Source organism: Hypanus sabinus, chromosome 11, assembly GCF_030144855.1.
Source record: "Hypanus sabinus isolate sHypSab1 chromosome 11, sHypSab1.hap1, whole genome shotgun sequence".
In the NCBI taxonomy this organism is placed as follows: domain Eukaryota; kingdom Metazoa; phylum Chordata; class Chondrichthyes; order Myliobatiformes; family Dasyatidae; genus Hypanus; species Hypanus sabinus.
The window spans coordinates 52,105,189-52,126,712 of record NC_082716.1 but is presented as its reverse complement, the minus strand read 5'-3'; the positions used below and the strand labels follow the sequence as shown (position 1 = coordinate 52,126,712).

The 21,524-nt window shown below is 38.6% G+C and overlaps 1 protein-coding gene across 1 annotated transcript in view; it reads left to right on the top strand.

The window, feature by feature from the left end:
• c8a (complement component 8, alpha polypeptide) overlaps positions 1 to 21,524 on the top strand; it is a 61,648-nt gene that overhangs the window by 23,771 nt on the left and 16,353 nt on the right. Inside the window, exons 3-7 of the mRNA XM_059983596.1 lie at positions 978 to 1,119; positions 3,360 to 3,513; positions 7,472 to 7,658; positions 10,292 to 10,474; positions 15,385 to 15,625. Of these exons, the coding sequence (XP_059839579.1) occupies positions 978 to 1,119; positions 3,360 to 3,513; positions 7,472 to 7,658; positions 10,292 to 10,474; positions 15,385 to 15,625 (907 nt within the window). The remainder of the gene's footprint in view (positions 1 to 977; positions 1,120 to 3,359; positions 3,514 to 7,471; positions 7,659 to 10,291; positions 10,475 to 15,384; positions 15,626 to 21,524) is intronic.

The window sequence follows — 21,524 nt, the reverse complement described above, 5'->3', positions numbered from 1 at the left end:
TCTGATCATTGTCTCTTGGTACTCACTCATTATGAATTTGGCCGTTTTTGGCCTTTTTCATAACTCCACCATATCTGTCCCTTCCAAAGAAGTACTGTGCTTTTTTTAACTCAAACATTTCTCACTGTGCGTTTTTTTAAAGTCCTGAGCTCCTTGTTGTGCTTTAACAGATTTGCAGTCACTTCAGGTTCACTTAAAACTTACTGGTCACCTCTGTTATGTTTAGTAACTCCAAAACATAAAAACTAACTGCAAGTAAAAGATGGGACCCCAAGGGACTTGGTCTTTATGATGTTTTTACTTTAAATGAGACTCACACATATAACATGGTGGAGTGATGGCATATGACATTAATGTAATTTTAAATATATGAATTAATTAAACAAACTATTCTTAATGAAATAATATTTACAATATTACTCAAATATTACTGAAATATTAAATTCACAACATTGTATTTCTTCCAAAGCAGAATACCTTTAATACCGCATGGATGTGATGGTATAGCTTCAGCCCTTAGTTCCACAGTGGCTCTTGAAACCACAAGTTTCTGATTTGAAAATGGGAAGCTTTTGGCTGAGCCAAGCTGACATTTAGATGGAGCTATCTGGACTGTAAGAAACCATGGAGTGCAGGAAGTTCAGTCATTTAGTCGAAGAAAATTAGAATTTCATGTTTCCTTTTGCAAAAATTAACTGACACTTCTATAGCATGATCAAACAACCCTAGAGACTAGAAAATGATCAATAAGATTGTGCATTTGAGCTGCATGGGTGAATATACAGTATGCGTATATTGATATATACATATATAAAATGATTGTTAGAATTGTAATCTGTCTGTATTTAAATGGTGCACAAAACAACCCTAAGTTTGGCATCAGCATAATGTTTTTAAAGTGAAATTTATTGCTTTCAAATGTACATCCTCTTTACATGCCCAGGGCTGGAAAATAACATATCTGATTTATGATAAAGTCCAGATTTAGGCATCTGCAGAGGCCAGCCATATTTGGTGGTAGCCAGTGCATTGGATCTCTTTGGGAAGAGGTTACCTGCCAGACATCGAAGCAATGTGTATCAACTAATACCTGTGGTGATCAGTTTCAATGCAGTTTAGGCAAGTAACTCTACAAGTTATAATTAGAGAAAAGAATATTGACATCTTTTATTAAGTCATCTATCTAATAAACCATCTATCTCCTTCCTCAGATTACTAATTGAGTTCTTGGACAGCATGCTGCTTAAGTACTTTTGTATTTCTTCCCTCCTTTCCAAAGTGTTTCTTGAAAAATAATTAAAGTTGCAAATATTATGAATACCTGATCTTTTGAGAAAACATAGAAAACCTACAGCACAATACAGGCCCTTTGGCCCACAATGCTGTGCCGAACATATACTTACTTAAGAAATTACCTAGGGTTACCCATAGCCCTCTATTTTCCTAAGCGCCATGTACCTATCCAGGAGTCTCTTAAAATACCCTATCGTATCTGCCTCCACCACCATTGACGGCAGCCCATTCCACACACTCACCACTCTCTTCATAAAAAACTTACCCCTGGCATCCCCTATGTACCTACTTCCAAGCAGCTTAAGCCTGTGACCTCTCGTGATAGCCATTTTAACCCTGGGAAAAAACCTCTGACTATCCACATGATCAATGCCAATCATCATCATCTTATACACCTCTATCACCTCTCATCCTCTGTTGCTCCAAGGAGAAAAGGCCAAATTTACTTAATCTATGCTTTAAGACATGCTCCACAATCCAGGCAACATCTTTGTAAATCTCCTCTGCACTCTTTCTATAGTTTCCACATCCTTCTTGTAGTGAGGCGACCAGAACTGAGCACAGTACTCCAAGTGGGGTCTGACCAGGGTCCTATCTAGCTGTAACGTTACCTCTCGGCTCTTAAACTCAATCCCACAGTTGATGAAGGTGTATGCCTTCTTAACCACAGAGTCAACCTGTGCAGCAGCTTTAAGTGTCCAATGGACTCGGCCCCAAGATTTCTCTGATCCTCTCTACTGCCAAGAGTCTTGCCATTAATACTATATTCTACATTATGTTTGACCTACCAAAATGAAACACCTCACACCTCACACCTCACACCTCACACCTCCATCTTCCACTTCTCAGCCCATTTTTGCATCCTATCAATGTCCTGCTGTAACCTCTGACAGCCCTCCACACTATCCACAACACCCCCAACCTTTGTGTCATCAGCAAATTTACTAACCCATCCTTCCACTTCCTCATCCAGGTCATTTATAAAAATCACAAAAAGTAGGGGTCCAAGAACAGATTCCTGATGCACACCACTGGTTACTGATCTCCATGCAGAATATGACGCATCTACAACCACTCTTTGCCTTCTCGGGGCAAGTCAGTTCTGGATCCATAAAGCAAAGACTCTTTGGATTCTGTGCCTCCTTACTTTCTCAATAAGCCTTGCATGATAACCTTATCAACCTTATCAAATGCCTTGCTGAAATCCACGTACACTACATCTACGGCTCTATCTTCGTCGACGTATTTAGTCACATCCTCAAAAAATTCAATCAGGCTCGTAAGGCATAACCTGTCTTTGAAAAAGCCATGCTGACTATTCCTAATCATATTGTGCCCCTCCAAATGTTCATAAATCCTGCCTTTCAGGATCTTTTCCATCAACTTACCAACCACTGAAGTAAGAATAGAATAGAATTTTTATAGAATAGAAATTTACAACATTCAGTACCACACCGAGTTCTGGATTTTGCATGAGGTCAGGGAATCCAGACATCCTAACACCTGCTGTTTTACTCATTACCAGTAATCTTTTCACTTATATAGGCATATTGTTTCGAGGGAAGAAAATTCAATAATTTAAAAAGGCAAGGTGGCATTTGTGTCTCACAAAACAAATTCTGTTTTCTCCAACTTTAAGATAATTTTCATATTAGGAATTTAATTCATGAGAGATAAAACTAAACTGTTTTTAACGCTGGAAGAAAAGCTTATATGAGAGAATACAGTGCAGAATAATCTTAACTTTGAGTAGAATGTGAAGAAAGATAACATCACTGAAAGTTGTCAGAATTACAGCAGCTTCTAATTTCATAATTCCTGTTGCTATCTGTGGGAAGCTTATATGTTCTCCCTGTGACCATGTGGGTTTCCCCCCACAGTCCAAAGATGTACCAGTTGGTAGGCTAATTGGTCATTACAAATTGTCCTGTGATTGGGTTAGGGTGAATCAGGGGTTACTGGGGGGCGGGGCTTGAAGGGCCAGATAGGCCTATTCAATGCTGTATCTTAATAAATTAAAAATAAGAAATTAATATAACATGAGATTCATGACAAGTATTATTTAGGTCGTTGTATTAGAAGACGTTTACAATGCAATGGTGAGAGTGATTGTGAAGATGCTTCCGATGAAGAAGTCTGTGAGCCTGCTGATCCCAATGAAATACAAACTTTCTGCAGTGAGTTGTTTCCAGTACCTGGCTTACAAGTAGTTATGAATGGGTAAGTCACACTAATGATTCCTGCCTGGAGTTGGATGGGCTTATTCTTTTGTTTGCTTCTTTGTCTACAGATTCTGTGTTCAGTTCTGAAGGTCACATGCTGTTGTTATGCCAGACTTGGATATTGTATGGTGCTTTCCAGCTGACAGATTAACATTATAGCAAAATGTAATGAACTAGCCAAAGGTATAATACCATAGTTAATAATTAATTTTTATTGAGAACAATTTTGGTTTGGGTGATGCTCAATACTGATAGTCTATCAATACCAGGTAAACAGAGACGTTTCATGGGTTCCGGATATGAGTATCTCTGACTAGCCTCCCATTCAGTCATTTTCTCACACCAGCTATCCCTGTAGGGTTCCTAATTAGAGCTAATGATTTTTTTTGTGCTGAAAATTAACCCTGTATGAACATTGATTGCAAATTATATAAATAGGCTTGTGGGATATACTTGGAGTCTGCAGACATGTGCTATCCAGCGGCCACAAGGAAAAATAATTTTATTTCAATTTAAAATTAATTTAAAAGCCAAATAGTTCTCTGATAAATCAAGAGAAACACTTCTTGCAACTTCTATCAACTTTACAGGAACTTATTAAAAGAGGCCTCAGGGAACAGCCCTAAAGAAATGTTCATTCAGAAAGATTGAAACTGGGATGATTTATACCTTGGGCTCCAGCTTACAAGAATGAGAAGGAGCTGGATTTGACAAGCTGGAGAATCAGTTTGACTGAACCTTGGAGGCAGAATTAACAGCCCTTCTTAGTAACTTACCTTCTCTTCATTTAAATATGGCTCAGATTCTGTTCAAAGGTCAAGCAATGCAGATGGGTGAGATAGTTTCCTCCCAGAATTCCAACAGATCCGTCCCCTCAAAGGACAGAAGTACAGCTAGCAAAGAGAAGCTGCCTCCTGCAATGTGCAATTAGTGCATATGTCTGTAGATGTTTAATCTCACTGTATGAGCATTTTTATTTAAGTTTATAATATAATTACAATTTCAGACATAAATTTCTCATTCTCAAGCTGAGTCTGAAATTTTGTCATGTTATGATCACGCTTTCTCGAGGGATCCTTCATCATGTGATTATTATTTAATTCTACCTCATTAAACATGAGCTGATCTAAACAAATAGCTGTTTCTTCATTGACTCCATGATAGATTCTTCAAAGAAATTCTCTGGAATTTGCTCTATGAATTCGTTCTCATGGCTCCCTTTGCCCATATAATTTCTCCAATCTATATGAAGATGAATGTTGCTCACAATTATTACAGTATCTTTCTTACAAGCACCATTAATTCTTGAGTCATTCTTACCCTATAATCACTGTAGGAGGTCTGTAGATAACTCTTATAAATGACTTCTTTCCCTTGTTATTTTCTAACTCATACAAAGCTATTCTACATACGACACACATTTTCAAAGTTCTTTGCTGTCTCCTTATGTCCTCCTCACAACTTGCTAACCTTAGGTACAGTACACACAGTCCCTTCATCCAGGCAATCAACATAGATCGCATATATTTGCCTATCCTTCTAAAATAATGAGTGAACTGGAATAATAACTTTAAATTCTTTTGGCTTTTGCTCTTCCTCGTTCCTCCAAGGCCAAGATGTAGCCACGTGTACTGGCATGCACCTCAGCTATGCCTGCATTGTTATTGGCTTTGTGGAACAGCCCATGTTCCCAAGCTAACCTGGCAATGATCCCCAACACTTTTTTACACTACATTGACATTGCAATGTTACTGCTTTTTATACCCATGCTGAGCTCATCAAACTCATCAACTTTTCCTCCAGCTTTCACTCTGCCCTCAAATTTACTTTGGCTACGTCCACACTAGACTGGATAAATCCGTAACTGAAGCTTTTTCACTTCGTTTTGACCATCCGTCCACACTGAAATGGCATTTTTCTTCCCCAAAAATGCCCTCCAGAGTGTGGAAATTTGAAAATGCCGCTTGGGCAAGAGTAGTGTGGATGGGATAATCGGAGATTTCTAGAAATGCTGTCATGATGTGCTGGAACAGATGGCAGAATTACATTGTTTTCTTGAACGCAACCCCCCACTCAACCTAACAATTTCAGAATAGGTGGCAACGAGACTGAAGCCAGAAGAGTTAGAGATGTACTCACCAAATACTTTGACCCATAACTTACTGAATAAATAAGTATACTCACTTTGCCCCGTTTTCTGTCCTTGCTTGTATGAAGGTGGTTTACCTATTTCTCTGACAATAGATGTGTAACAGCCTAATGCAACATGGTATGGAAATACATGATAACACTGATGCAGACATGTTTTATACATTTACCAAGGTGCTTTATTAATGCAACAAAGTTAGTCAGTTTTTCAATGTTCGTCATCAGCTGGGTCATACTGTCCATGAACTCCTTGTCGGTTGCCTCCATATGCTCAGTATTTGTTCTTTTTTTAGTTTTAAGTCCTCCTGCGCAAGAGTGAACAGCTGTCCATTGTTTGGCAATTTTGTTTTAAGTTTTCTAGTCTGTAAATGCACAAACGCGCACTTTCACTGTGAGATTCGAAAAGCATGTCGCTTGTTTTCTGTAGATGAGTCCTGCACATGCCCAGTAGGAGAAGATTCGCCCAAATAACCATTTTAATGTGGATGGAGGTATTTTCAAAAATGCTTAGTTTGGACGCCTATCATTTTTATGAGAAACCGGCGTTTTCAAAGTTATCCGGTCTAGTGTGGACGTAGCCTCAGTTCATCTCTAACACCTCTCTCCCCTTTCCCAATCCCTCTGTCTCCTTTTCTGAAGACAGGTTACCTTCTGATATATTTTATAAACCTACTGACTCTCACAGCTTTCTTGACTCTTCTCACCCTGGCAGTTGTAAACATGCCGTTCACTCAGAGATTTTCCAGTGACCACCCATTTCAATTTGATTTCTCATTCCCATTCTGACATGTTTGTTCATGGCCTCCTCAACTGTCCTAATATTCACACTTAGGTTGGAGGGGCAAGAGCTCATATTCTGTCAAAGTAGCCTCCAACTTGATGACGTAAACATTGATTTCTCTCAATGTTAAGTTCTCCCCTCCCTGCTTTTCTCTTTTTTCAATTCCCATTTTGTTTCCCCTGTCACCCCTTCTCCTTCCATGCCATTACCTCCCTTTGGTGCCCTTCTTACTTCCCTTTCTTCCATGTTCCTCTCTCCTCGCTTATAAGATTCCTTTTTTTTCTTTACCTTTTTCACTTATCACCTCCCAGTTTCTTACTTCATCCCCCCAAACAGCCACCTACCTCACCTGGTTTCACCTATCACCTGCCAGCTTGTACTCCTTCACTTTCCTCCACCTTCTCATTCTGGCTTATTCCCCCTTCCTTTCCAGTCCTGATGAAGTGTCTCTGCCCGAAATGCCAGCTGTTTATTCCTCTCCGTAGGTTCTGCCTGACCTGCTGAGTTCCGTGTGCATTGGCTGGGATTTCCAGCATCGAAAGAATCTTTTGTGTTGATTAACAGTTTCTATACTTGGTCATTTTTGCATCTATGCCTCTATAATTGCAGCTAGATCATGTCCATTTACTTCTATTGATTCAGCTTATTACAAGTATATATTACATTCAAATAATGTCTTTAGTTATGCCTTTTTTAACCATTTTTCCCTATTCCAACTTAGTTTGATGGTGCATTTCTACCTTTTAATGCAATATCCCCTTCTTTCACACTCTGGTTATCATTACCTATTTTACTACCTTGTAATCTTGCATTGCATTAGTTCTATGATACTCTGAATTGCCCCTCAGCTGAATCCTTGCTGCAGGAATTTCACATAATGTAAAACTATTTTGAAGGATCTCTCTAGTATAAAATTATAACTAATGAAAGAATCTTTAGCATTGCCAACAAAGTCTCGTATCAGAACCTTGTGGTTATCTGCACAGTAAGCACTGGATTCATTTTCACATGTTGTTTTTGTTTAAAGCTATAACATCTTAACAAATGAAATTGGAAGCCCGGTTTTAGACTCTGGATACAATGGATATTGCGAGTATGTGTACAATGGGGATTGGAGGGACCTGCGATACGATAGTGAATGTGAACGTCTCTACTATAATGATGATGAGAAATACTTCCGCATACCATACAACGTATTCCTATATAGAATTGAGGTAAGCACTTACTCCAATTTGCAATTCACACTTTTTCTCAATAGTTTATGAAATATGTAACAAAACAAAGCAAGGTAAGGGTTAATATAATGTCCAGATAAGGGTTTATTACAGACAGTGAGTAGTCAGCTCAGGTAAGCAAAGTCTTTGGAGAGCATAGCTTCTCTTTACAGAAGGGGCTGGAGCCATTTGACAAACCAACACAAGACAGGGATGCAAACGAAGGATTCTAGGATAACACTTCCTTTTGGTTAGTTACTTTACTAATTCTGAAGTATTATTGGTCTTTAATGGGTAGATTCTATTGGCTATAAATGCTGACATTATTGTAATGTGTTTGGTGACTGATCATGTAAATAAGGGACTTGAACGTACACAAGATTATCAATTGGTCAGTATCTATATCCAACCAGACAGAAGCCACGTTGTTTTCCTTATGCACAAGTAAATAAAGTGTAATTGAGGAATGAGTGTGTTTTTTGAGTGCAGTTAATCAGCACCAACTGTTGCTCCAAAGTGGTATTAGTAGTTATAATTAGACAGCATTAATCAATGTTTTGGTCCATCATTACGGTCATGTGATGATCTTCCAAACTAGAGTTTAGAATACCATTGCTGCCAGTCAATGATTGAACCTTTTTCAATATTGATTCTTATGCTGACTTTGTTCAATTATACTTTGTTAGAAAATCATACTCTTAGGGAGATGGAGTGTATCTCTGCATTTTCATCATGAAATTTTGAGAGATGGTGGCACGTTGTTATAGAGATGTAAATGTTTATAGGAGAGTTTATCGGAGCCGAGAAAAAGTAGCTGGAAAAGCTCAGCTGGTTGCAGTGCATCATTAGAGACAAAGCGAAGTTTGATGCTTCAGGTCAAGGTCCTGCATCACGTAAATATGATAAAGAGTCTCAACCCAAAACATTAAAGCTGCTTGACCAGCTGAGGTCTTGCAGTTTGCTTCTTGAAGTTTGTTAATTGAATTTTCAGCATGGCATTTTTGTACCAAGTTGTCACAGCAGCTGTTAGATTAAAATCACATTTACCATGGGTATCTGAGAAATACTTTCAGATAATATTGATTTATGTGAAGCTTGTAAACTGAAAGATTAAATCACATATTAAGTTTCCTGCCGAACTTCTTGTGTTGGAGATCAGGCAGAAGTTTTACTGAAACCAGGAATCTTTTTCTTCTTCTTCATTACTTCACACCTAAAATACATCGTCGTATACGACTTTGTAGTGTACTATTTGCCATATTGTACTGGAGAACAGTTCAATAGTTTGACAAAGTTTGAAAATCGCACACTTACAGCAGAATTTCCTGCACTGGTTCTTTTCTGAAGCAAACTTTAATCAAAAAATATGGTATCTTCTTCAAAGGTCTTTCTTCAATTCAGGTGTCACAAGTAATTGAATCAGGGATTCATTTATTCACAGGTTATAATCAATGCAATGGACCTACATGAAGATGTCTGGGAATTCTTCCCACCATCTGACCCTGTCCACTAATAACTATTTTGGTGATAACGATTGTCATGAGAAGAGGGTGTTTTGGTTTTCATAAGAGAGTTTTATTTTGTAGCCTTCTTGCATTAACTAGCATCATTTGCCATTGAATAATCCAAGCAGGCAGTAAATGCTGGGATAATTACCTAATGTTCTGTATACTATGCTTAAGCAACCTGTAGTGAGTTGTGAAGCAGCAGGGTAGCAGGACATTCTTTTTGGAGTTAAAAACTGCAATCTAATCCAATGTGCTTCAATTCTATTCAGTCTGGTATAATATGAAGCAAGCAGGAATCTATAATACAGTAATGATTAATAATACATTTGTGTGGGGCAAGTCATGTCCTACTAACTTGATGGAGTTTTTTGATGAGGTGACAAGAGTGATTGATGATGAAGAGCTGTAGATGTTGTCTTCATGGATTTTAGTAGATTGTTTGACAAGATCCCTCATGGGAAGCTCATTCAAAAGATTAAGATGCACAGGATCAATGGTGAATTGGCCGTTTGAATTCAGAACTGGCTTGTCCATAGAAAACAGAATGTAGTGGTTGAAGGGGTTTATTTTACCTGGAGATCTGTGATTAGTGGTGTTCCACAGGGATCTGTACTGGGACTTTTGCTGATTGAGATGCACAGAAATGACCTGGATTAAAATATAAATGGATGGGTTAGTAAGTATGCAGATATTACAAAGATTGGTGGTATTGTGGATAATGTAGATGACTTTTAAAGAATATAGTGGGACAGAGTTCATTTGTAAATATGGGTGGAGAAATGGCAGGTGGAGTTTAACCCAGGCTAATTTGAAGTGATTCACCTTGGTAGGGCATATGTAAAGAGACATGGAATTTTATGTCTACCGTGAGGCTGCACAGAAGTGATCACAATATAAAACATAAACTGCATTGTCAGTGCCTAAAAAGCAGATTCTGTTGGAGGCTTACAACCTTGTCATTACATTAATGTTATTAGACCTTGGTCTTGTTGTCTACTTTGTTTTAACTGCACATTTAAAATGGATGGCCAACAAACATGAGTCACAGACTCAAATGTTAAGTTCTTAAAATTCCATCTACTTACTATCTTTAACACTTCTATTTTTTTCCTGTTTTATTTTCAGGCACTTGCTGACTCTGGATTTACAGTGGAAGTTTACAGTGATGTTCAAAGTTTATTGACAGCAATGAGGAGCGAGACATCATTCGAATTGGGATTCAGATTGCAAATTTCTTTTGTGAAAGGTTCTGTTGGGCTTAGTGGCTACCTCAATTTAGTTAAAAATCTGACCACTTTAGTTGGGAGGGTGAGTAAATGGCAGATAATATCTTCAATCTATTCAAAATGAAATGATTCAGGAAGAGATAAAATGGTTAAAGCATTTCTGACTTTTCTTAAAACAGAAAATAATCTCGATTGGAATAAGAAATTTGCTGCTGTACATTTGTTATAGTTTTCTTCTATACTATATTTACAAATTGGATTTCATCAGAAAAAAATTATATTATTTGTTTAAGGTAAAAGGAAACAATATTAAGCAAAAGGAAAATAAGATAGTCTTCATATAAATTGCAGTTGGTCTTGTAGAATTATAAGCAGTTAAAATGAAACACAAAGTACCACGTTCATTAATGCACAGTGCATGTATATTTATGTAAAATATGTACCCATGACTGTGAGAAATGCAGCTGAAATAAAATACAAAATATAATCAGTTGCACACTGACCACATAGCACATTTTATGTCAGATACGCACACTACGACTTGCATAACATCTGTAAAGAATAATTTGAGATTCTTTGGAAATCAGTTGTAAATAATTTGAAAATTAAAAGTAAAAGCAGAAGAGCTAATGGGAAGATAGAGGATTGGGAAGCTTTTAAAAGCTTGCAGAAGGAAACTAAGAAGGTCATTAGGAAGGGAAAGATGAATTATGAAAGGAAGCTGGCAACTAATATCAAAGATAATACTAAAAGCTTTTTAAGCATATAAAGGGTAAAAGAGAGTCAAGGGTAGATATAGGACCATTACAAAATGATGCTGGAGATATTGTAATGAAAGATGCAGAGGTGGCAGAGGAACTGAATATGTATTTTGCATCAGTCTTCACAGTGGAAGACATCTGCAGTATACCAGACATTCAAGAGTGTTAGGGTAGTGAAAATTACCACTGAGAAGGTGCTCAGGAAGCTTAATGGTCTAAGGGTGGATAAGTCTCCAGGACTTGATGGAATGCACCCTTGGGTTCTGAAGGAAGTAGCTGGAGAGATTGCGGAGGCATTAACAATGATCTTTCAAGAATCAATAGATTCTGGCATCGTACTGGATGACTGGAAAATTGCAAATCTAACTCCGCTATTTAAGAAAGGTGGGAGGCAGCAGAAAGGAAACTGTAAACTTGTTAGCCTGACATCAGTGGTTGGGAAGTTGTTGGAATTGATTGTAAGGGATGACATTACAGAATACCTGGAGGGACGTGAAAAGATAGGCCAAAGCCAACATGGTTTCCTGGAAGGAAAACACTGCCTGACAGTCCCACTGCAATTCTTTGAGGAAATTACATGCAGGATAGACAAAGGAGATGCAGTAGATATGGTGTACTTGGCTTTTCAGAAGGCCTTTGATAAGGTGCTACACAAGAGTCTGCTTAGCAAGATAAGAGCCCATGGAATTATATGGGTGGAGCGTTGACTGGTTGGCAGAAAACTGAGGGTGGGAATAACCTTGTGCAAGATGCGCTAAAGGTTAACCTCCAGGCTGAGTCAGCTGTGAAGAAGGCGAATGCAATATTGGCATTCATTTCTAGAAGTATAGAATATGAGAGCAAGGATGTGAAGTTGAGGCTCTATAAGGCACTCCTGAGATCACACTTAGAATATTGTGTGCATTTTTGGGCTCCTTATTTTAGAAAGGGTATACTGACATTGGAGAGGGTTCAGAGAAGATTCATGAGAATGATTCCAGGAATAAAAGGGTTACCATATGAGGAATGTCTGGCAGCTCTTGGGCTGTATTCCATGGAGTTCAGGGAATGAAGGGGATCTCATAAAAACATTCTGAATGTTAAAAGGCCTGAACAGATTAGATATGGCCAAGTTATTTCCCATGGTAGGGGAGTCTAGGACAAGAGGGCATGACTTCAGGATTGAAGGATGTCCATTTAGAACAGAGATGCAGAGAAATTACTTTACTCAGAGGGTGGTAAATCTGTGGAATTCATTGCCACGAGTGGCTGTGGAGGCCAAGTCTTTGAGTGCATTTAAGGTAGAAATAGGTAGGTTCTTGATTAGCCAGGTCATCAAAGGATATGGGGTGAAGGCAAGGGAGTGGGGATAACTGGAAGAATTGGATCAGCCCATGATTGAATAGCAGAGCAGACTTGATGGGCTGAATGGCCTACTTCTGCTCCTATATCTTACAGAAAATTATTTATAATGGAGAAGCTAAAGTTAGATGTATCAGTATTACAGTGGAGTGAAGGGTATTTAAGAGTCTTGAAAGAGGAGTTGGCCAGAATTGATTGAAAAAGAACACTGGCAGGGATGATGGCAGAGCAGCAATGGCTGGAATTTTTGGAAGCAATCCAGAAGACAAAGACTATATATCCATCCCAAAGAGGAAGGAGTATTCTAAAGGAAAGATGACATAACTGTGGCTAACAAGATAAGTCAAAGCCAACATAAAAGCCAAAGAAAGTGCATATAATAGAACAAAAATTAGTAGGAAGTTAGAGGATTCAGAAGTTTTAAAATACCACCAGAAGGAGACTAAAAAAAAGTCATTAATAAGGTAAAGATAAAATATGATAGTAAGCTAGCCAATTATGTTAAAGTGGACACCAAAAGTTTCTGCAGATACATAAATTGTAAAAGAGAGGTGAGCGTGGATGTCAAACCGCTGGAAAATGATGCTGGAGAGATTTTAATGGGTGCAACAAAATGGTGGATGAACGGAATAATTATTTTGCATCAGTCTGCTCCATGGAGGACACTAGCAGTATGGTGGAAGTTCCAGGTATCAGGGGTCATGAAGAGTGTGAAGTTACCATAACCAGAGAGAAGGTTCTTGGGAAGCTGAAAGGTCTGAAGGCAGATAAGTCACCTGGACCTGATGGCGTACATCCCAGGGATCTGAAAGAAGTGGCTGAAAGATTGTGGAGGCATTAGTAATGATCTTGCAAGAATCATTAGATTCTGGAATGATTCCGGAAGACAGGAAAATTGCAAATGTCACTCCACTGTTCAAGCAGGGAGAGAGGCAGATGAAAGGAAACTATAAGCCAGTTAGTCTGACCTCATTATCTGGGAAGATATTGGAGTCAATTATTAATGATGAGGTCTCAGGGTACTTTGAGGCTTATGATAAAATAGGCTATAGTCAGCATGGTTTCCACAAGAGAAAATCTTACCTGACAAATCTGTTGGAAGGCTTTGAAGAAATAACTAAAGGATAGACAAAGGATAATCAGTTGATGATGTGCACTTGAATTTTCAGAAGGCCTTTGACAAGGTGCCACACATGAGGCTGCTTAACAAGCTATGGAATTATAGGAAAGATTGTAGCATAGATGAAGCAGAGGCTGATTGGCAGGAGCCTTTTCTGGTTGGCTGCCAGTGACTAGTGGTGCTCTGTCGGGTTCTGTGTTGGGACCTATACTTTCTATGTTATATGTCAATGACTTGAATTGATGGCTTTGTTACAAAGTTTGCAGACAATATGAAAATAGGTGGAAGGGCAGGTAGTTTAGAGGAAGTAGAGGGGCTATAGAAGAACTTAGATAGATTAGGAGAATAGGCAAAGACATAGCAGATGGAATACAGTGTCAGGAAGTCTATGGTCATGTACATTGGTAGAAGAAATGGAAGTATTGACTATTATCTAAATGGAGAGAATGTTCTGAAAACATGCAAAAAGACTTGTGGAGGATTCCCTAGAGGTTAATTTGCTGGTTGAGTCTGTGGTAAGGGAAGCAAATGCGATTTTAGCATTCATTTCAAGAGGACTAGAGTATAAAATTAAGGATGGAAAGTTGAGACTTAATAAAGCACTGGTGAGGCCTCACTTGGAGAATTGTGAGCAGGTTTTGTTTGGGCCCCTAATCTTGGAAATAATGTACTGAAACTAGAGACAGGTCAAAGGAGGTGCACGAAAATGTTCCCAGGATTAAATAGCTTGTCATATGAAGAGCATTTGATGGCTCTGGGTCTGTATTCACTAGAATTCAGAAGAATGAGGAGTGACCTCATTGAAATTTATCAAATGGTGAAAGGCCTTGATAGAGTGGATGTGGAGAGTCTCAGACCAGAAGACACAGCCTCATAATAGAGGGGCTTCTATTTCAAATGGAGATGAGGAAGAATTTCTTTAGCTAGAGAGTGGCAAATCCATAGAATTCTTTGCCACAGGCTGCTGTAGAGGCTAAGTCTTTATGTATACAGGTGTTTCCCCCCCCCCCCATAAAGATAGAGCATTCCCATGAAACTGCTCTTAAGTGGAAATGACATAAAGCGAAGAACCATTAATTTATATGGGAAAAATATTTGTAAAAAGCAAAAATCCTCTTTGTAATGCGAAAACAGGTTACTAATGTCGGTCTTTTGTAAAAGCGAAGTGGTGCAAAGCGAACATTCATAAAGCAGGGGACACCTGTATTAAAGCAGAGGTTGATAGATTCTTGATTGGTCAGAGCATAAAGGGATATGGGAAGAAGGCAGGAGTTTGGGGCTGAGAGGAAAATTGGATCAGCCATGAAGAAATGGCAGAGCTGACTTAATGAGCCAAATTGCCTAATTCTGCTCCTATAGTTTATGGTCTTATGGTCTTATTTTTCACATGATTCAGCCCAGATCTAAATACGTAAGTTTGTACTATTGTTCTCCAAGATTTCAAAACCCACCATCTGCAAGTTTGTGTTGGTGTCATTTCATCTTTTTGGGAACATACTGCAGTCTCTTCTGCTTGTAGTGATGAACAACTAGTTCCTGAGATGGTCTCATGCTTCCTGAAAGTGTTAGGATTTTCCTTTTCTTTGTGAGTCAGTAGGTTTACTGTTATATTTTCAATGTCATTGAGGGTGTCCTATAAGTAAAGGAAACTGATTGGATTAGGCAATTGAAATGTTAATACACTTTAATATTTACTACAGAATAATTAATAAAGTCATTTATAGACAAGAATTACGTGCTTTTACATTTTAAAATATTGACTTCTTTTAGGATGTGAAACTTGTTCGTGTTCGAACTAAAGTTCAAACTGCACACTTCAAAATGAGGAGATACAATTTGATTTTGAATGAAGAAATGGTTCAGTCCCTGATGAAACTTCCAGATGAATACAATTATGGGATGTATTCTAAATTCATTGCTGATTATGGTACCCATTATTACACTTCAGGAGCCATGGGAGGTGTTTTTGAGTACATCCTTGTCCTGAATCAAAATACTTTGCAACGAGCAGGTTTGTGATTGTTAATTCTCATGTTGCCTGAATAAAATTAATATTATGGAATTATTTTAAGATGAAGTTACTAAATGTTAACTTTACAACTGTCTGATGTGGAGGGTTGCATTGCACAATGCTAGTACAACATTAATTTGAGATTTGGAATTTCACTTTGGTACCCACTTAGTGAAGCAGCGTTCAGCAAGGTGGCTTTAAGAATGTAGGAAGATAAGAAATTGAGCCCATTGAGCCTGCTCTGCCATTCAATAATATCAAGGCTGATCTTGCCATGGGCTCTGCTCCACTTAACTGGCTTTTCCCCATAACCCTTAATACCCCAACTGTCATAACTATACTTAATGAGGTAACATCTACTGCTGCACTGAATGGAGAACTCCACAGATTCATTACTCTCTGGGAAAAGCAGTTTCTCCTTATATCTGTTGTAAATCTATTCACCCAAATCTTGAGGCGATGTCTCCTAGATTTAATCTCACAAGCCAGTGGAAATATCTTTTCTGACTCTCTTATCCATCTTTTTTCATAATTATATATATTTCTATGACATCCTCTCTCATTTCAGCAAGTATAGTTCCAGATGACTCTCTTCATAGGCTAAACCCCTCATCACCAGAATCAACCCAGTGAATCTCCTCTGCACCACCTCCAAAGCCAGTACATCTTTCCTCAAGGAAAGAGGCCAGAACTGCATATATTACTCCAGATGTAGCCTCATCACTACCCTGTACAGTTGTAGCATACCTCCCTGTTCTTAAGTTCAATCTCTCTCACAATGAAGACCAAAATTCCATTTGTCTTTTTGATAAGCTGTTGCACCTGCAAACAATCCTTTTATAATCCATGCACCAGCACTCTCAATTCCCTCTGCACAACAGAATGCTGTAATCTTTCACTATTTATTACTAATCTGGTCTTTTATGTTTCCTTCCAAAGTGGATGAGCTCACATTTACCAGTGTTGTATTCTATCTCACATACCCTTACCCATTCCTTAGCCTGCCTATACCTCTCTGCAGACTCCCTGCATCCTCTGCACAATTTGCTTTTCAACTCAATTTGCACAAATTTGTCCACATCAGATGCCATTACATTGGCTCTACACTCATCCCTGGAAGATCCAGACAGCCAAGTTGCATATAACCGGATGTTCTTTATCGACTACAGCTTGGCATTCCAGACTATCATCTTCTCAAAGCTAAACAATGAGCTTCAGAACCTTAGTCTCTATACCACCTTGTGCAATTGGATTATTGGTTTCTTCATTTGCGGAGCTCACTGAGTTTGGATTGGCAACAATATCTCCTCTGCAATCTCCATCAGCACAGCTGCACCACAAGGCTGTGTGCTTAGCCCTCTGCTCTACTCACTTTATGTTTACGACCGTGTGGTTAAGTGTAGCCCCAAAGCCTTATTTAAGTTTGCCAGCAACACCACTGTCATAGGTCAAATAAAAGGTGGTGACGAATCAGCAGATAGGAGGGAGGTTGAAAATCTGCCTGAGTGGTATCACAACAATAAATTTTACTCAAAGTCAGCAAGATGAAGGAGTTAATTATTGACCAGAAGAAGGAGACGGAGGTCTATGAGCCAGTCCTCGTCAGGAGAACAGAGGTAGAGAAGGCCAGTAACTTTAAATTCCTAGGTGTTATCATTTCAGAGGACCTGTCCTGGGCCCAGCACGTAAAAACAATTACAAAGAAAGCACGACAGAGCCTTCACTTCCTTAGAAGTTTGCGAAGATTCAATAGACATCTAAAACTTCGAAAAACTTCTATCGATGTGTGATGGAGAGTATATTGACCAGCTGCAATACTGCTTGGTATAGAAACATCAATGCCCTTGAATGGAAAATCCTACAAAATGCAGCGGATTTATCAGGAAGAAAGTACAGGAGCCTTAAGACTCACAATACCAGGTTCAGGGATAGTTATTACCTGTCAGCCATCAAGCTCTTGAACCAGAGAGGATAACTGCTCTCATCTTCACTTGCCCCATCACTGAACTGTTCCCACAAACTATGGGCTCACTTTCAATGACCCTTCATCTCACTTTCTCGATTTTTGTTGCATTATTATTATTATTTCTTTTATTTCATTTATTTTTGGTTTTGCAGTTTGTTGTCTTTTGTACACTGGGTGTCCATCCTGTCAGTGCAGTCCTTCAATGGTCCTATTATGGTTATTGGATTTATTGATTATGCCTGTAAGTAAATGTGTCTCAAGGTTGTAGATATATGGTGACATATTGACTTTGAACTTTGATTTAGTGTCATCAGCAAACTTGTATATGCTATTCTTGGCCCCTTCTTCCAAACTGCATTTACTATGAATAGTTGCGGTCCCATCCCCAATCCCTGTGGCACTTAGCTTACCACTGACTGCCAACCAGAGAAATACCCATTGACTTAGCTAGAATCAACACCTGTCTCAGGTAGGACAGGGACCCCATTGCAGTTTTCTTATAATCACAAAAGGTCTACGGCAGGCATGATCTCAATAGCTCTCCACACAGCCTTGGAATACATAAACAATGTAAATACTTATGTCAGGAAGCTGTTTATTAGCTATAGCTTAGCATTTAACAACATCATTCCTACAACCATGATTGACTATTTACAGAACCTGTGTCTCTGTACCTCCAAAAATTAGATTTTTGACTTCCTAACTGGAAGACCATAATCTGTGTGGATTGGAAATAACATCTCCACCTTTGCTGACGATCAATACTGGTACACCACAGGTTTGTGTGCTTAGCCCGCTGCTCTACTCCCTATACACCCATGACTGTATTGCTCAATACCATCTATAAATTTGGTGATGATATAACTATTGTAGGCAGAATCTTAGATGGTGACAGAAGAGCATTCCGGAGTGAGATATACCAGCTCGTTGAGTGGTGTTGCAGCAACAACCGTTGCACTCATGTTTGTTGACTTTAGAAAGTAAGAGGAGGGAAAAAAAACAATTCTCAAAGAGGGATCAGAAGTGGAGAGAGTGAGTAATTCCATCGTTACGGACTGCCACCACCCGGGAAATGTCCTCTTCTTATTGTTACCATCAGGAAGGAGGTACAGAAGATTGAAGGCACACACTCAGTGATTCAGGAACTGCTTCTTCCCCTCCACCATCTGATTTCTAAATGGACATTGAACCTATGAACACTACTTCTTTACTTTTTTATTTCAGTTGTTCCACGACTTATTTTAAATTATCTTTTTTTTTAATAGACATACCTATACTTATTGTAATTTTGATTTTTTCCTATATTTATCATGTACTGCATTGTATTGCTGCTGCAGATTTAACAAATTTGATGACATCTGCCGGTGATATTAAATCTGATTCTGATTCTGATTTACCTCAACTCTCTGCATTCTACTGGTTAATCAATCATCTATCCATGCTAATGCATTACTCCCAATTTCATGCATCCTTATCTTATTGATAAGCCTTTCATGCTGCACCCTATTGAATGCCTTCTGGAAATCCGAGTATATTACATTTGGCAGTTCCTCACTATCCACTGTGCTCATTATGTCTTCAAGGACTCAAGTAAATTTGTCAAACAGGACCTGCTCTTCATGAATCCATACTGTGTCTACCTCATGGAACTACTTCTATCCATGTGCCTTGTATTTCTTTCTTAATGATAGGTTCCAGCATCTTCCCAACTACAGATGTAAATTTACTGACCTATTGTTAATTACCCCTTTTGCTTATTTCCTTTTTAAACAGTGGCATGATATTTGTTGTCTTCCAAAGTACTGGGGCGTCAACTGTCCCACCATATACCCTGTGTTTCCAGAGAAGTTTGGTAAATTATCACAAATGTGCCTCCTATTTCTTTCAGTACCCTGGGATGCATCCCATCAGGCCCAGGAGAATTGTCTATCTTTAGTTTCATTTCTCTGCTCATTACTACCTCTTCTGTAACAATGATTATATCAAGGTCCTCTCTTCCCATCCCATCGATAAAATCTCCCAGGCATGTTATATGTGAGCTCCACTATAAAAGTAGACAGAAAATAGTTGGTCAAGGCCTCATCCACATTACCTAATATTAAATCCACCTTCACATCTTCCAAGGAATCTATGTTCACTTCAGCCACCCGTTTCCACTTTAGAAAATTATGAAAACCTTTACCATCTATTTTAATATTTTGTGCTTGTTTATTTTTATAACCTATCTTCCCTTTGTTTACTGCTTGCTTAGTGGTTCTTTGGTGCTTTTTAAACTTTTCCCAATCTTTCAGATTTCCATGACTCTTGGCGATATTGTATGCATGAGCTTCAAGTTTGATGCCTTATTTTATTTCCTTCATTCTGCCCACACTTACTGTCCTTGCTTTTACTTTTACTGAGCATCATGAACATTTTTTGTAAATTTGTTTTCATCAGCTGTCCCACCATATAGCCTGCTCCTCCCTCTTTGCTTTATAAGTTTCCCTTTGTTAGGCACAATACACTTGTTTTAGTTAGTGATTGCACCTTCCATTTTTATACGAAATTTTGTCACACTTTCCAAAAAGACATTTACGTGCAATTCAAGAAATCTATCACAAATACATTTTCTGAAGTCTTCCTCAACCTGCCTCAACCAACTGAATTCACCCAACTGCGTTCAAGTTGAAGTCTCCCATGACAACTGCCATTCCAGTTATACTGGCATCAGATATTTCTCGGGTTATTGCTTGTGCAACTGTAATGTTATTAGTCGGTGGTCTAGAGATAACTCCCATGAGTCATTATTCTCCCTTTACTATTCCTAATCTCCACCCAGATGGATTTAACATTTTGCTCCAAAGATCTTACAAAATATAATTTTTCTCTATAGTCCTGATGTCATCCTTATTTAAGAGCACTACTCCATCTCCCTTCACATCCTACCCATATTTATTTATTTAGAGATACAGTGTGGAATAGGTCTCTCCAATCCTTCAAACTGCACCGCCCAGTAATCCCCAACAACCCTGATTTAAGCCTAACCTAATCACAGGACAATTTTCAGTGACCAACTAACCTACTCAGTACAGCTTTGTACTGTGAGAGTAAACTGGAGAACTCAAAGAAAACCCATGCATTTCACAGGGAGGACTCATACAGGCTCCTTACAGATACTGAACTTTGAAATTCTAATGCCCTGAACTAACCACTACACTACAATGGCACCCTGAATTCCCAGTAATCTCCACCCAGCTGCCACGTTTCTGTAACAGCCTCTAAATCAAATTCCTTTCTACTGATTGCTGCTACAACTTCGCTGGCCATGTTTTGAATACTATGGCTATTTAGATAAAGTGCCTTTACAGTCATTGTCCCTTTAGATTCTAGTAACGTTTGTGTCCATCTTTGTGGAAATGTGGTACAAGTGTCATTCAAACCCATAGCATAATGATACACTTTTAGATGCCCCTGGAAATTGCCCCTATAAGTCCGCCACTCAGTTCAAGGGAAAGCAGGAATGATCAATATACTCTTGCCAGTAACTTATATATGTTGGAAGCAAATCAATAAAAAATTGTTATTCAGAGTACTGCTCTCTTTCATTTTATTACCCCCTCATCCTGCTTTTTTCCCCATTTGTCTGATGAAGATCTTTTTGGCTCTTAATTACTTCCTTGCTGCTTCCTAATTCTCCTTGCTCAATCCCTCACTGAAATCTCAATCTCTCTCTCTCTCTCTCTCTCTCTCTCTCTCTCAGTTTAGCTTCTTTTTGCTGCTTGTCTCTTTATTCTATTTATTCTTACTTTGAGTCTCTGAGTGACTGAGTGAAGACTCCTTTTCTATATCTCCAAGGCACTATTCTGAGTAGAAACATTGGCAAAGAAGTTGGAGCAAAATTATGCAGGATTTTTTTAGATACTGTATATCAAAAAATTAGCAAAATTGAAAACT